This window comes from Saccopteryx bilineata, chromosome 10, assembly GCF_036850765.1.
Source record: "Saccopteryx bilineata isolate mSacBil1 chromosome 10, mSacBil1_pri_phased_curated, whole genome shotgun sequence".
NCBI classification, from domain to species: Eukaryota; Metazoa; Chordata; class Mammalia; order Chiroptera; family Emballonuridae; genus Saccopteryx; species Saccopteryx bilineata.
Window position 1 is genome coordinate 51910868 of NC_089499.1, and position 16196 is coordinate 51927063.

General features: G+C 39.0%; 1 protein-coding gene across 5 annotated transcripts in view; it reads left to right on the forward strand.

Moving 5' to 3' along the window:
- Nucleotides 1–16196, forward strand: part of RAD18 (RAD18 E3 ubiquitin protein ligase) — a 154353-nt gene that overhangs the window by 20413 nt on the left and 117744 nt on the right. For 4 of the 5 annotated variants that reach the window (XM_066245067.1, XM_066245068.1, XM_066245070.1 and 1 more), the window contains 2 exons: nt 538–608; nt 14497–14834. In XM_066245067.1, the coding sequence (XP_066101164.1) occupies nt 538–608; nt 14497–14834 (409 nt within the window). The remainder of the gene's footprint in view (nt 1–537; nt 609–14496; nt 14835–16196) is intronic. The other variant, XM_066245071.1, reaches the window with a different exon arrangement.

Sequence of the window (16196 nt, forward strand, 5' to 3'; positions counted from 1 at the left end):
TTCTCTGAACTATGTAAAAACCCCGTGTAAGAAATGACAGTTTGTTTCTTGAGTCCAAGCTCTTACAATTTAAGACACACTGCCTTTGTCAGGATGATATAGTCACAGAGATAAACTGTATGCCATTTATGCTAAATAACTACTGGATTTACCATTTTCCTCTTGCATTCGTAAGAACTAATCTTGTTTTTAAGCTTTGTACTCTAATGTCTCTCCCAATATTATCGCTTAAAAGAGCATCTCTTCTGTTCCTCAGGGGAAATTTTTAGTAAAGCTGAGTGCTGGCATTCTTGCTCATATTAGGTTTTATCTTAGTACAGAATGTATTTATCAGACTTCAAGTCAGCTGATGCTGATTCATTGTTTTTAAATACCATATTAATATGAGATAAAAAAAAACTTTATTTTCAGCCTTTCCTGGAGGACTTAATGGGATGGGCAGTCTCAGAAGGATGGGTCACACATTTTCAAAAACAAGATTATGACAAGTAAATTATTGTTTCTGACCTTTTCCCATCTGTTGTTTTTCTTTTCCAGACAGTCACAGAGCCAGACCTGAAAAATAACCGCGTGTTAGATGAACTGGTAAAAAGCTTGAATTTTGCACGGTATGATACTTTGTGACTAACCCCTAACTACCTTTGCCCAGTGTCCCCTCTTTACTCTGCACTTCGGGGATTAGGGATGCAGGCTTGCATATTTGGGTTAAAGAGGGGGAGTTATTAATTACACATGGATGATTTAAGGGTAATGGGATTTTCTCCCTTTACTTAACAGAAATCCACCTGTTACGAAAAATGAGTTAAAATGCGGACTTCCGCACTCACTCACTTGGGTACTACAAAGATATTCCAGCTTTATTTTTTCCCCTGCCCCAGCCCTAGAGTCAGCCATTTTCCCAAGGAGCCCTGGTTCCTTTTATTGGAGAGTGATATTTAGAAATCAGGATCTGGGGTGGGCTATGTTTATTATTATTGGGATATCATAGCTTCTAGGCCCTTTCAGTGGACAGAACTGGGGAACATATGCATGCATATTTGTATGTGTACTAACCCATGTATATATACACATCTGTAATTGTTTCTGTAATCATTACATATTAATCCATGTATTCTTAATCTGATTTACTTAGCATGTTTAAAATGGCACGCCATGTGAAATACATAGTAGGCACTTTATTAAACTCAGAAATGTAACTTTACTTCTTAACAGTCAAATGCATGATGGGGAAGGTGAGTTTGGTCACCCAAAGGGATAAAAAAAGGCATGTTTTACCAAACAGTATCTTGAATTATATTTAGTTTTAATCATGCAGTCAAGCAGAAGTTTTTATTAGGAATATACTGTGTTTAGTTAATAGGTGCCCACGTACTTGGAGGTATGTTACATTGCTTCTAAAAATGTAGAGATTTCTTCCAATAGAATCACATTTATTGATCCTAAAAAATGATTGAATTTAGTACTCTGAACTTAGTCAATATGATATTCCACAAATTGGCTGGTTAGTTATTTCCCTAGGCAAAGTCATAAAAAGGTGGTATGCTTTCCTAGATTATGAAACCCTGAGATTCTCTGATTCTCATAATTAAAGTTTTTGCTTTTTAAATTGTAAAGTCTTTCACCAGTTAGTCTTTCAGTCAGTTAGATTTTGAAGTCGGAGAAAAGATGGAGTCATGTCTTTGGAAAGGAACTTTTGCGACAATAGAATTGTATATGAGGGCTTATTTATTTTTCTTTAGCTAGTACTGAAAGCATAACCTCCCTGCTAGGAAAAAGGGGGTGTTACAAAGAATAGCATCTGTTTATGGAAGAGGAAGGATCAGTATCTTTGGGTGTAAAGACCTTTTGGAAATTTAAAGGGAGGCCTTGAAAGGATTGAACTCTCCCCTTCCATCCTCCCTTCCCAAAGTAATAGGCTAGTTGATCATGACAATGGGTGTGGTGGAGTGGGAAGCATTATTCTCTGTAGATTTGGCGTGGATTTTTTTTTTTTTTTACAGAAACAGAGGGAGAGTCAGAGAGAGGGATAGACAGGGACAGACAGACAGGAACGGAGAGATGAGAAGCATCAATTATTAGTTTTTCATTGCGCATTGCAACACCTTAATTGTTCATTGATTTCCTTCTCATATGTGTCTTGACCGCGGGCCTTCAGCAAACCGAGTAACCCCTTGCTCGAGCCAGCGACCTTGGGCTCAAGCTGGTGAGCTTTTGCTCAAACCAGATGAGGCCTCGCTCAAGCTGGAGAGCTTGGGGTCTCGAACCTGGGTCGTCCGCATCCCAGTCCGATGCTCTATCCACTGCGCCACTGCCCGGTCAGGCTCGCGTGGATTTTATCATTTGCTTCTCCCTCTGTTTGCCTTCTCGGAATTGCCTTTTGGTGAACATTCCTTGGACGTTTGTCATATCTAAAGCTCTGTAGTATCTCATTTGCAAAATTAGGGATAGAATTCAAGCTGATCAGTTTCATTATTTGTTTAAGATCTGGTTTAAGATTGATGAGGCAAGAGGTTTAATTTTATGACAAAATGTAAGATATTTATATCGTTTGTTGATTTTGTTTTTTCCTGTCTCTCTGTTGCCATTTTATGACATTTAAAAAAATTTAATACTCTAAATGAAATAACAAAAGGTATTGGAAATAATTCTAAAGGTTGTCAGACACAGGCTGACACGCACATTTTACATTTTTTTCTAATTTTTGCCTTTTATTTTCAAAGAACAAGGGCTTTTTTCTCGACTCAATTTTATTTAAAATAATGTTCTTAAGAAACTGTAGTGTTGAACAAAACTTAATTCAGATATTCTCCTCTTAGTGGAATGCCATTCTTGACCTAAGTAAGGAAAGACTGTTTCTGTATTTTTGCACAGCAGCCAGTCTGCATTTACATCATTATTTTTATGAATTAAGAGTGTAGAGCATAACTTAGTACTTTGGTCTATTCACTATTGAGGTATGAATTTTTCTCTGTGTATTTACTCCACGTTTAAGAATTTAAACATTTAGATGATAAATGGAATTGATAATTCCCTTACTATCTCAAGAAAATGTAGACTATAATTTCACCTTTTCTTGTGCTGTAGTTTAAGGCAGTGTTTTCCAACTGCCGGTCCGCAGCCCCGTCTGCCAGAAATTTTGTCCCGATCTGTAAAAGAATTAAACACTTTATTGTTGTATGAAGATTATAGATCCAATGATCTCAGTTGAGTTCGCTTGTACTTAGAGTGATTTCTGCCTCAGTGGTCCCCCAAATAATTCTTCTATTGTCACTGGCCCTCAAATGTAAAAAGGTTGAAAACTATTAGTTTAAAGCATCCTGGCTTCAGGTACAGACAGAACTAGCTTCCAGTGTTGGTCCTACTTGTTCTGATATGAGTATGATCAAGACATTAAACCTCTTTGGCCTCTGATCTACATCTGAAAAATGGGAATGCTATTGTTGATACTTTGAGGGATTGCTGTAAGGATTAAATATGAAGAGTTATACTAAAAGATTCCCAGTATAGTACCTGGAACAAAGGAACCTACAAGAAGATCCCTATTAGCATTATCATATGTATTTTACCTATATTTATATTGTGCTGCCCTAAGGTGCTGAGGAGAATTTGTGCTTTTGTGGGCCTCTGCCGATTTAATCAAATGGTACTAGATTGTTCTTTGCATGTTTCAGTTCAGAACAAGTACTTGCAGGGATTTTTACTAGTTACTGAAGTTCATGGACTTGCTTGCATGGATTTTAGAACTACCCCTGTGTAAACAAAGACCTATTTTGACCCTTGGTTCTTCTTAGCTCCTTTATAAAGAGGTAAGGTTATTTATTGTATAGTTAACAAATGGGCAAGATTTAATATTCTAAAGTCCATAATTTGGCCAAAAAAACAACAAACCTGTGTTTTTGACAAATGCCTTTAGGCACTGTAATACCAACTCATTTCCATGTATATTGATAGGAGTGATGGAAATTACAGGAAAAATGACCAATTCAGTTGAACTCTAAATATTTATTTTGGAATTAATATTTTTACACAGCATATTTAAAAAATATTTTTAAAAGCTTTATTAAGATATAATTAACATAAAATAAGCTGTTCATATTTAAAGTATACTTAGATAAATCTTGACATGCATTCATGTGAAATTATCACAACTAAGGTAATGGACCTGTCCATTACCACAGAATTTCCTTTCTGCCTCTTTGATACCTCTCTCCTGATCCTCAGACCTCCATTCCCAAGCAAACACTAGTTACTAGTTACTATAGTAGTTTCTGTTTACTATAGTTTGCATTTTCTAGGGTTTTATGTAAATAGAATCGTACATCATAATTTTGTACTTGTTACAAGATATGGATTCAAATTGACAGTTTTTGCATGTAGATATCCAGTTCTAGCAACATTTGCTGAAAAGGCTGCCCTTCTATTCTTAGTTTGCTAAGTGTTTTTATCATGAAAGGGTATTGAATTATTGTCAGATGCTTTTCTGTATCTGTGGAGATGATCACATGCTTGTTTTCCTTTGTCCAATTAGATGTGTATCACCCTTGCATTCCTAGATTAAATCCCATTTGGTTATAGTATATAATCCTTTTTTAAAAAAAATACTTTATTCATTTTTTAGAAAGGAGAGGGGGAGGGAGAGAGAAAGAGAGAGAGAGAGAGAGAGAGAGAGAGAGAGAGATAGGGGAGGAGCAAGAAGTATCAACTCCCATAACTGGGCAAGCCCAGAGTTTCGAACCAGCGACCTCAGTGTTCCAGGTCGATGCTCTATCCACTGCGCCACCACAGGTCAGGCTATAATCCTTTTTAATGTGCCATCGGATGTGATTTATTAGTACTGTATTTTCTTTTTATTTAAAAAATTAAATTTAATGGGGTGACATTGATCAATAAGAGTACATAGGTTTCAGGTAAACATTTCTATAGCGTTTGAACTGTTGATTATGTTGTGTACCCATCATTCAAAGTTTAATCATCCTCTGTCAATGTATGTTTGTCCCTCTTTACTGTCCCCCACTCTCCTCCTCTACAAACCCCTCTCCCCGGTAACCACTTCACTGTTGTCGATGCCCATGAGTCTCAGTTTCATATCCCACCTATGTGTGAAATCAATACAGTTCTTAGCTTTTTCTGCTTTACTTATTTCACTTAGTATAATGTTCTCAAGGTTAATCCATGTTGTCGTAAATGTCACTATGTCATCATTTCTTTTGGCTGAGTAGTATTCCATTGTATATATGTACCACATCTTCTTTATCCAATCCTCTAACGAGGGATACTTTGGTTGTTTCCAAATCTTGGCCACCATGAGTAATGCTATGATGAACAGGGGATGCGTGTGTCTTTGCATATCAGTGTTTTTGAGTTTTTTGGGTAGACACCCAGTAGAGAGATTGCTGAGTCACATGGTAGTTCTGTTCTTAATTTTTTGCCCTCTTAAAGTTATGAGGGTGTTAAGCAGAGTGATCCTTTACAATAAAATGCCGAGTCATACTCAGTACCATCAGAGATGGTTTCCACCTCATTGAGAGTGAAAGCCTAAGTCCTCTCAGTAGCAGGCCTCTGCTTCCTGCAGAATAGATCCCTCTCTGACTTCAGCTCCAGTCACAGTGTCTTCTTCTTTTTTTTTTTTTTCCCCCACAGTGGTCTTCTTGCTGTTTCTTAGACATGTTAATCATACTCTGACTCTACTAGGGTCTTTATATCTACTGTTGGTTCTAGGTGAAACAGTGTTTCCCTAGATATCTGCGTGGTTTAGTCCTCCACTTGCTTTGGACTCTGTTCCTCATGGGTCATCTTCTTAGCGAGGTCTACTGTGACCGTCCTGGAGCATCTGAAGTTCATCCCCACCTTGTACATGGCTTCCTCAGCTTCATCTTTTTCCATAGCAGTTTTCACTTATGTATGTTTGTCCGTCCCCTCTCTCCTTACTATAGTGTAGGCTTCATGAGTACAAGACTATTTTGTTATCTGTTATACTTCCACCGCCCAGAGTGACAGGCACTTGAAGACATTAATGAATTTTAATTTTAGCATGGGGCATAATTTTATCATTGCAGCACTAGAACTATCTATCACATTCTTTATTGGCATGTATTGAAGTTAGAGAGCAGAAATAAAATTCATCTGAATTGTGAATAAAGCAGGAGCTGCAAAGATACACCCCTGTGGTAATGTGGCAATGGTTTACCAGTGACAGTTTCATCCATTAATTGAATACTTGGTGTTCTACTTTGTCATAATAAGATGAAAGCTTAGAGTCTTCTCTATACTGAATCCAGATCCCAGAAGGAAAAGAAACTCGCTGATTGTGGGTCTGTTTTTATTTTGTTTTCCTCTCAAAGGTAAAGGTAGTAAGGTCCTTAAGTTTTTCTTCTGTCCTCTTATTGCAGCTTTTATTTATTTTGAAACATTTTATTATAGAAAAGTTCAAACTTATACAAAAGTAGAGCAAGTAGTTTAACGAACCTTCATGTATACATCACCTAACTTAAAGATTTATCAGCTTGTGCCTGGGATAAAGCATCAATCTGGAATGCTGAGGTTGCCGGTTTGAAACCCTGGGCTTGCCTGGTCAGGGCACATATGGGAGTTGATGCTTCCTGCTCCTCCTCCTTTCTCTTTGTCTTTCTTTCTCTCTCTCTCTCTCTCTCTCTCTCTCTCTCTCTATCTCTATCTCCTCTCTAAAAATGGAATAAATAAAGTCTTAAAAAAAAGATTTATCAGCTTGTGGACAGTCTTGATTCTTTTTTTTTTTTTTTTTTTGGCACGCGTTTGCAAGAGAGAGGGACAGACAGGAAGGGAGAAGGATGAGTAGCATTAACTCATAGTTGTGTCATCTTAGTTGTTCATTGATTGCTTTCTCATGTGTGCCTTGACTGGGGGCTCCAGCCAAGCCAGTGACCGCTTGCTCGAGCCAGTGACCTTTTTTGGGTTCAAACCAGTGACCATGAGGTCATGTCTATGATCCCACACTCAAGCTGGTGAGCTCGTGTTCAATTCCATGACCTTGGGGTTTTGAACTTGGGTCCTCAGTGTCCCAGGCCAATGCTCTATCTACTGTGCCACTGCCTGGTCAGGCCACAACCTTGATTCTTCTACACTTCTACTCACCTTACCTTAACTCTGATTATTCATTTAAAAATATTTAATGTTAATATTTAAAATATTAGATATGCCTATTAGTCTCAGCATTCAGATTATGACGGCAATGAAATAAGACATGAAGCAGGATATCTTGATGTAAATATATGTAGAATTTTTGTAAATTTCTGTAAAACTGTGAAGTAGAATAATTACTGCTTTTTCTTTTTATATCATTTCTTACTCAGTGAAGTAACTAATCCCTAGGTGACATGAGTGTTAATGGTTTTATGGACTTGAGGACAATAGAGAAATGGAAATCCTATGGAATAATGTTATTGTGGTAAATGTTTGTTCTTTTTCTATGAGTCTTTAGATTTCAGGTAGTAATATATGGGCAATTTAGTCCCCACTTCCTTATTTGTAGATACTTGGATTGTTTCCAATTTTTGTCTTTTGAATACTGCTGCTGTGAACAGTCTTGTACATGTCCTTTGGTGTGTATTTCTTTTGATATGTATCTAGGACTGTAATTGCTAAGTAAAAGGAGGCATTTGTTTATTTGTTGGTATCTTTAAAGCTAAAGCTAGTTTCCAAATTATTAAGATTAATTACACTTTCAGTAGCAAAGTATGAGAGTTTCAGTTGCCTCTTGGCCTCACCAACACTTGATATTCCCAGTCTAATTTTAGCCTTTTTTTTTTAAAGGTGTTTATTTTTTTTAATTTTTATTTATTTATTTATTCATTTTAGGGGGAGAGAGAGAGAGAGAGAAGGGGGAGGAGCAGGAAGCATCAACTCCCATATGTGCCTTGACCAGGCAAGCCAGGGTTTTGAACCTGCAACCTCAGTGTTTCCAGGTTGACGTTTTATCCACTGCGCCACCACAGGTCAGGCTAATTTTAGCCTTTTTGATTAGTATATATTAGTGAGACTTTTTTTTTCTTTTTCTTTTTTTTTGTTTGTATTTTTCTGAAGCTGGAAACGGGGAGAGACAGTCAGACAGACTCCCGCATGCGCCCGACCGGGATCCACCCGGCATGCCCACCAGGGGGCCATGCTCTGCCCCTCCGGGGGGTCGCTCTGCCTCGACCAGAGCCACTCTAGTGCCTGGGGCAGAGGCCAAGGAGCCATCCCCAGCGCCCGGGCCATCTTTGCTCCAATGGAGCCTTGGCTGCGGGAGGGGAAGAGAGAGACAGAGAGGAAGGAGGGGGGGTGGTGGAGAAGCAAATGGGCGCTTCTCCTATGTGCCCTGTCCGGGAATCAAACCCGGGTCCCCCGCCGACGCTCTACCGCTGAGCCAACCGGCCAGGGCCTATTAGTGAGACTTTTGAAAGTATTTTTATTATTTCTTAAATTTTAAAAACTGTGATACAATATATAATGAAATGAGTACAGGAAGTTTTATCATTGAATTTTGATAAATGCATACATTTATGAAATTACCATCAGTCAGAATATAGGGCATTTCCATCACCATAGCCCCCTTTTTCTGCTTGTAGTCAGTCGCCACCTTCATAGAAGTCAACATTAGGTTTCAGTTCTCATAGATTGTTCTTAACCTTCATATAGATGGAATAATCTTACCCTATGTGTTTATTCTTTCCTTTGCTTCACATACTGTTTCGGTTATTTGTTGTTGCTTGTATCAATATTCATTCTTTTTCATTACTGAAGAGTATTCATTGTGTGAATATACAGTTTCATTATTTATTCATCTATTGATGAATGTGGATTGTTTCCAGTTCATAGCTAGTATGATCAAGCTGCCATGAACATTTGTGTAGGCATCTATTTTCATTTCTTTTGGGTATATATCTAGGAATGAAATTGCTGGCTTACAGGGTAGATGGATATTGAATTTTATAAGAAATTGGCTGAATTCTGTAATTGGGTTGGACCACACCTACCTGTAGTGTAGGAGAGTTTCAGTTGTTCCATCCTGGGCAATATTTGGTACTGTTACTATTTTTAGTTGTAAGCATTCTATTGGGTGTGAAATGGTAACATTGTGGTTTTAATAGCAGACAAAATAGACTTTAAGGCAAAAAATATTATGAGACAAATGCAAATTAAACCACAATGAGATATTATCTCATACTACTCTTTTGCCTTAAAGGCTATTTTGTCTGCTATTAATATTGCCACATCAGCTTTCTTTTGGTTAGTATTTGCATGGACATCCTTTCCCATGCTCTTATTTTCAACTTTCCTGGGTCTTTATATTTAACGTGTTTTAAACAATATATAGTTGCATCTTATTTTTCAATTCAGTCTGACAGTCTTTGTCTTTTAACTGGAGTGTGCAGTCCATTACATGTAATATGATTACAGTTTACCATACTATCTATTTTGTTTGTCCATTTTTTAAGTATTCGTGTTTTCCTGCCCTTTTGTTGATATTAGAATATTTTTATTATTTTATCTTCTTTGTAAATTTTTACATTATTACTTCTTAGTGTTGATTACCCAAGAAATTACAAAATATACCCTAAACATATTATAGTGGAATTATGCATAAATCAGTATTTTTATTGTGTCCTGAACAATGCAAGAACTTTATATTTGCATTACTTAATCACCCCCCCCTTTGCTCTGTTTTAAGAGATCTTATTTCCATGTTATAAATTATGTAAGATATTATCATATTAGTATTGTTTTCAAAATAGTCAGCAGCCTTGTATTTAGCTACATTTTTATCTTTTCTAGAATTGTAGATTTTTTTTAGGACAGAGACAAGAGAGAGACAGAGAGGAACAGATAGGGACAAACAGGAAGGGAGAGAGATGAGAAGCATCAGTTCTTTGTTGTGGCACCTTAGTTCATTGATTGCTTTCTTATATGTGCCTTCATGCAGGGGGGGGCGGCTACAGCAGACTGAGTGACCCCTTGCTCAAGCCAGTGACCTTGGGCTCAAGCTGGTGAACCTTGCTCAAACCAGATGAGCCCATGCTCAAGCTGGCTACCTCGGGGTTTAAAACCTGGGTCCTCCATGTCCCACTGTGCCACCACTTGGTCAGGCTGGAATTGTTGATTTTTGTGCTTTCATCTAGGATTATTTTCCTCCAGCCTGAAGATTTTTTAAAAAAATTTTTATTTATTCATTTTTAGAGAGGAGAGAGAGATAGAGAGAGAGAGAAGGGGGGAGGAGCTGGAAGCATCAACTCCCATATGTACCTTGGCCAGGCAAGACCAGGGTTTTGAACTGGCAACCTCAGCATTTCCAGGTTGACGCTTTATCCACTGCGCCACCACAGGTCAGGCTGAAGATTTCTTATGTATATAGTATTTCTTGCTTACTAATAAGGAATTCTTTTGGCTTTTGTTTGCTTTAGAATGTCTTTATTTTGATTTCATTTTCAGTGGAAATAGAATTCTCGGCAGTTTCATTTTTGTTCTGTACTTTAAAGTTGCTATTCTATTACCTTTTTGCTTCCTAGTTTTATGAGTGTGTCTCTGTTTTGCTTGTTAGTTCATTTTCGTTAGATTTCACATTTGAGTGAAATCATATGGTATTTGTCATTCTCTGAGTGGGTTATTTTACTTAACATAATACTCTCCAGGTCCATCTATTCTGTTGCAAAGGGTACAATTTCCTTCCTTTGTTAAAGGCTGAGTAGTATTCTACTGTGTTAATGTAGTGCAGCTTTTTTATCTACTCATCTACTGATGGGCACTTGGGCTGCTTCCAAATCTTGGCTTTTGTAAATAATGCTTCAATGAACACACGGGTGCATAATGTTTTTCTGAATTAGTGTTTCGGGTTTCTTCAGATATATTCCCACCAGTAGAATTGCTGGGTCAAAAGACAGTTCCATTTGAAATTGTTTGAGGTGACTTTATACTGAGAAGAGAAGTCAATGATATTCCTTACTGTTGTTCCCTTATATCAGTAGTTCTTACCGGAGCGTGATTTTTGCCTTCCTTTTTAGCCTCTCCCCCATGGAACATTAGGTAATATCTGTTTATACTTTGGTTGTCTCAAGCTTGTTGGGAGGGAAGTCTACCACTGATATTTGATTGGGCACCTTAGTTGCTTCTAAGCTTCCTACAAGGCACAGAACAGTTTCTTAGAACAAAAAATTATCTGACTGAAATTGTCAGCAGTGCTAAGATCGTCTGAAGGGCAATGTCTAATTTTTTCTGGTTATTTATAGGATTTCCTCTTTATTTAGTTTTTATTTATTTATTTATTTTTTGTATTTTTCCGAAGCTGGAAACGGGGAGGCAGTCAGACAGACTCCTGCATGCGCCTGACCGGGATCCACCCGGCATGCCCACCAGGGGGCGATGCTCTGCCCATCTGGGGCGTTGCTCTGTTGTAACCAGAGCCATTCTAGTGCCTGAGGCAGAGGCCACAGAGCCATCCTCAGCTCCCGGGCCAACTTTGCTCCAATGGAGCCTTGGCTGCGGGAGGGGAAGAGAGAGACAGAGAGGAAGGAGAGGGAGAGGGGTGGAGAAGCAGATGGGCGCTTCTCCTGTGTGCCCTGGCCAGGAATTGAACCCGGGACTCCTGCACGCCAGGCCAACGCTCTACCACTGAGCCAACCGGCCAGGGCCTAGTTTTTAATTTTTTAATGTTTATTTATTGATTGCTTTTAGAGAGAGAAACATCACTTGTTGTTTGTATTATTTTTGTATTCATTGGTTGATTCTTTTATGTGTCCTGCAAACTCCCAACCTTTGCATATCAGGATGATGCTCTAAGAAGCTGAGCTACCTGGCTAGGGCTTTCTCTTTATTTTTGATTTTTCAGCTGTTTGATTATGATATACTTTTACCTTTTCTGGGATGGATTTTAATTCCCTCTTGCAATACACTGTCTCTTTGTCCATTTTTTAATGTTTTTATTTATTTTCTTTAACATGTTCATCATAGTTACTTTGAAGTTTTTATCTTCTGATGCTGTTCTTTGGGTCACTTATGGATCTGCTTCCATTAGCTTTTTTTATTTTTTTGACAGAGACAAAGAGAATTAGAGAGAGACACAAATAGGGACAGATAGACAGGAAGGGAGATAGATGAGAAGCATCAGTTCTTCATTGCGGCACCTTAGTTGTTCCTTGATTGCTTTCTCACGTGCCTTGACTGGGGGCTACAGCAGAGTGAGTGACCCCTTGCTCAAGCCAGCAACCTTGGGCTTCAGTCCAGCAACCATGGCATCATTTCTATGATCCCACACTCAAACCAGTGTCCCTGAGCTCAAGCTGGTAAGCCTGTGCTTAAGCTGGATGAGCCCATGCTCAAACTGGAGATCTCGAGATTTTGAACCTGGGTCCTCCATATCCCAGTCTTATACTCTATGCACTGTACCACTGCCTGGTCATGTTCCATTGACTATTTATTTAAAAATTTTTTTTTTTATTTTTTAGTGAGAGGAGGGGAGGCAGAGACAGACTCCTGCATGCGCCTCAACCAGGATCCACCTGGCAAGCCCAGTAGGGGGTGATGCTCTGCCTATCTGGGACCCTTGCCCACTGCAACTGGAGCCATTTTTTAGCACCTGAGTTGGAGGCTGTGGAGGCCATGGAGTCGTCCTCAGCACCTGGTGCCAACTCGCACCAAACGAGCCATGGCTACAGGAGGGGAGGAGGAGAGAGATAGAGCGAAAGAGAGAGAGTGAGAGGGGGAGGGGTAAGGGTGGAGAAGCAGATGGGCACTTCTCCTGTGTGCCCTGGCCGGGAATCGAACCTGGGGCATTCTGGGCCGACGCTCTACCACTGAGCCAACTAGCCAGGGCTCGACTTTTATCTTTTGGTTATTGACTACTTTTCTTGGTTCTTTGCATGTCTAGTAATTTTTAATTGTGTGTTGAACATTGTGGGTAAAATATAATTAGGACTATGAGTTATCTTTTTTTGAAAGATGTTGAATTTTGTTCTGATAAGCAGTTAAATTACCAACTCTTTACTTTTATGCTTTCTAGTCCTGGTTTAGTGTTGTTTGGTCTGTTTCAGTTTTATTTATATTTCGAGGGTGTGGTCCTTCTTTCTAAGGTGTGGCCTTGCTGTGATTACAATGGTCTCAGGTCTTACACCAAGGTCTCCCAGTTTATGACTCAGATTACCAGTAATTTTCTATCACCAACCCTTGGAATCTCAGCTCTTAGTGCCTGCTTCCTAGCAGGTCTTCTGGTTTCATCTTATGCTGGTGCAGCCATGGAGATGATCAGGAATTGACAAAATCGTTTAAGCAACGTCTGGGGTTCCCTTTCCATGGCTAATGCCTATTCAGTGTACTGTCCCTCCAATCCTGGCTGCCTTTGCCTGGACCTCGAGTCTCTGTTCCCTCTACCCAGTGAGATCACTGGTCTGTATTTTGACTTCAGTTCTATAAAAAGTTCCATGAAAATGCTTCTAGGAGAAATTCTTGGGGAAATATTCGATCACCTCGTGATTTTCTTTTCTCAGTGATTACAGCCTTGTACTGATTATAGCCTGTGCTTACAAACAGTTGTTTTATATATTTTGTCCAGATTTTAAAGTTATTTATGATTGGAGATTAATTCTCATTGACAGAATTTGAAGTCTTTCCATTTTTTAAATAGACAGATTAACTGATTTTTTTTTAACCTGAAGAATTTTATTTTTTATTTATGATTTTAATTTGTGTTTACATAGATTCAGGTGTCCCACCAAAAGATTAACTGCCTTTTTTTTTTTTTTTTTGTATTTTTCTGAAGTTGGAAATGGGGAAGCAGTCAGATAGACTTCCGCATGTGCCTGACTGGGATCCACCCCGGTACGCGCACCAGGGGGTGATGCTCTGCCCATCTGGGGTGTCACTCTGTTGCAACCAGAGCCATTCTAGCGCCTGAGGCAGAGGCCACAGAGCCATCCTCAGTGCCTGGGCCAACTTTGCTCCAATGGAACCTTGGTTGTGGGAGGGGAAGAGAGAGACAGAGAGGAAGGAGAGGGGGAGGGGTGGAGAAGCAGATAGGCGCTTCTCCTGTGTGCCCTGGCCGGGAATTGAACCCAGGACTCCTACACGCCAGGCCGACGCTATTCCACTGAGCCAACCGGCCAGGGCAAGATTAACTGCTTTTTTTTTTTTTTTTAAAGATTTTATTTATTCATTATAGAAAGGGGAGGGGGGGGAGGAGCAGGAAGCATCAACTCCCATATGTGCCTTGACCAGGCAAGCCCAGGGTTTTGAACCGGCAACCTCAGCGTTTCCAGGTTGATGCTTTATTCACTGCGCCACCACAGGTCAGGCCAAGATTAACTGCTTTTTAAAGTCAGTTATATGGCTTTGTATTTATTTTATTCTAGAAGAAATGTTTTGGTTTGGTTGTCATTATGGAGTAAGTTCTGTATTTCATAGAAATAAGTATTAAGTGGGAAAATAGCTTTTGTTAGTTAACTTATTACCCATTACTTGAGGTCTTAATTATCTTTTTTTTTTTTGTGCTCCAAGGAATCATTTGTTGCAGTTTGCCTTAGAGTCACCACCCATTTCTCTTGCTTCCTCCTCTTCAAAGAACCTTCCTGCCAAAGTACATACTCCTGTAGTCTTCAGACATTCTTTAAAGCAAGGAAACAGGTTAATGGAGACTTTCTTGATCAGAGAAACTGATGGTTCTACTTCAGAGTTGTTGATAAATGAGAATAAAAGCAAATTCACCCCTCAAAAAGAAGTGAGCACTTCAGCAAAGACCAAAGAGACACCTTCTTTAGAAAGTACAGCTTCAGGAATCGCAGATGCCACTGTTCCTGAGACACCTTCTACATCGACTTTGAAACAAATTAATAAAGGTAGGAAATTATTCTCACATGTGGATTTTCTCACTTAATGGAAATCTCATCTCACACGACATAAGAATAAATAAGCATTTTTGAAGGGGAGGGAGAGCTTGAGGAAAGGGCAAACCAGATCTCACCTTAAACAACACTCAGAGATTGATGTAGGAAGTGCTTGTTCCGTTTCTCATAGAAGGGGAGGGGGAGTTCAGGCTGATTGATGCAAAAATGAAACATTTTAATTAGTTCACACTTTGAGTATAGCAGTACCTTTCTGTTTTTCAGCTTTTAATTCCCCCTTTTTATCCTTCATATTATTTCTAGTTTAATCTTTAAAGAGTGCTTTTTATCTTACTATACTGCTACTTGAACTTCTAGGCTGTTCTGACTGGCTTTTTTAGCCTAAAACAATTCGAACCCTGCCCTAGCTGTTCAAACTTAGTCTCACCTCTACCTTTCAAAAGTCCTCTGCTCTAGCCAAGCTGATCCCCCATTATTCCTTAAAGACATCAGGGATTGGCAGGCCAGATTTGGCTTGTCACACCTGTTTTTGTAAATGGAGTTTCTCTGGAACACAGCCCCATCCATTTGTTTACATATTGTTGTGGCTGCTTTCATGCCACATGACGGAGTTGACTAGTTGTAACAGACCACCTGGCTCACAAAGCTTGAAACCTTTACTGCCTGGCCTTTTACTAATAATGTGTGCCAGCCCCGTTCTGCCCTTTAGACTCTATCCAGATCCTAACCACTCTTTGGCTATATTAGATAATGTTGATGGCTCTTGTCATTAAAGTGTTACAGCACAGGTTTCGGGACTACTTGTATGTAATTAGCTTACCTTTTAGGTGAGTGGGTCAGCTTGTTTAACCTATTGTTTCATGTCTGTTCTTGCCAGTGAAATTTAGAGGGCCTTTTGGGCAGAAACTCTGGTCTTTGGACATCTTTGGTACACTCATAGCACACACAATACAAGGATATTAGTGGTTGTTAAATTTTGATTGACATTAGTGTATTTGTACTCAAATGTTTAAATTTCTTAAGAATATGTGAATTTTACTTGCATTTCCTAGCATGCCTTATATACTGCTCACAAAAATTAGGGGATATTTCAAAATGAATATGAAATAAAAAAAGAAGCATTTGATAGTTTTTTTTTTTTTTTTTTAGCTTTTTTATTTTTTATTTATTTATTTATTTATTTTACAGGGACAGAGAGTCAGAGGGATAGATAGGGACAGACAGGAACGGAGAGAGATGAGAAGCATCAATCATCAGTTTTTCGTTGCGACACCATAGTTATTCATTGATTGCTTTCTCATATGTGCCATGACTGCGGGCCTTCAGCAGACTGAGTAACCCCCCGCTCGAGCCAGT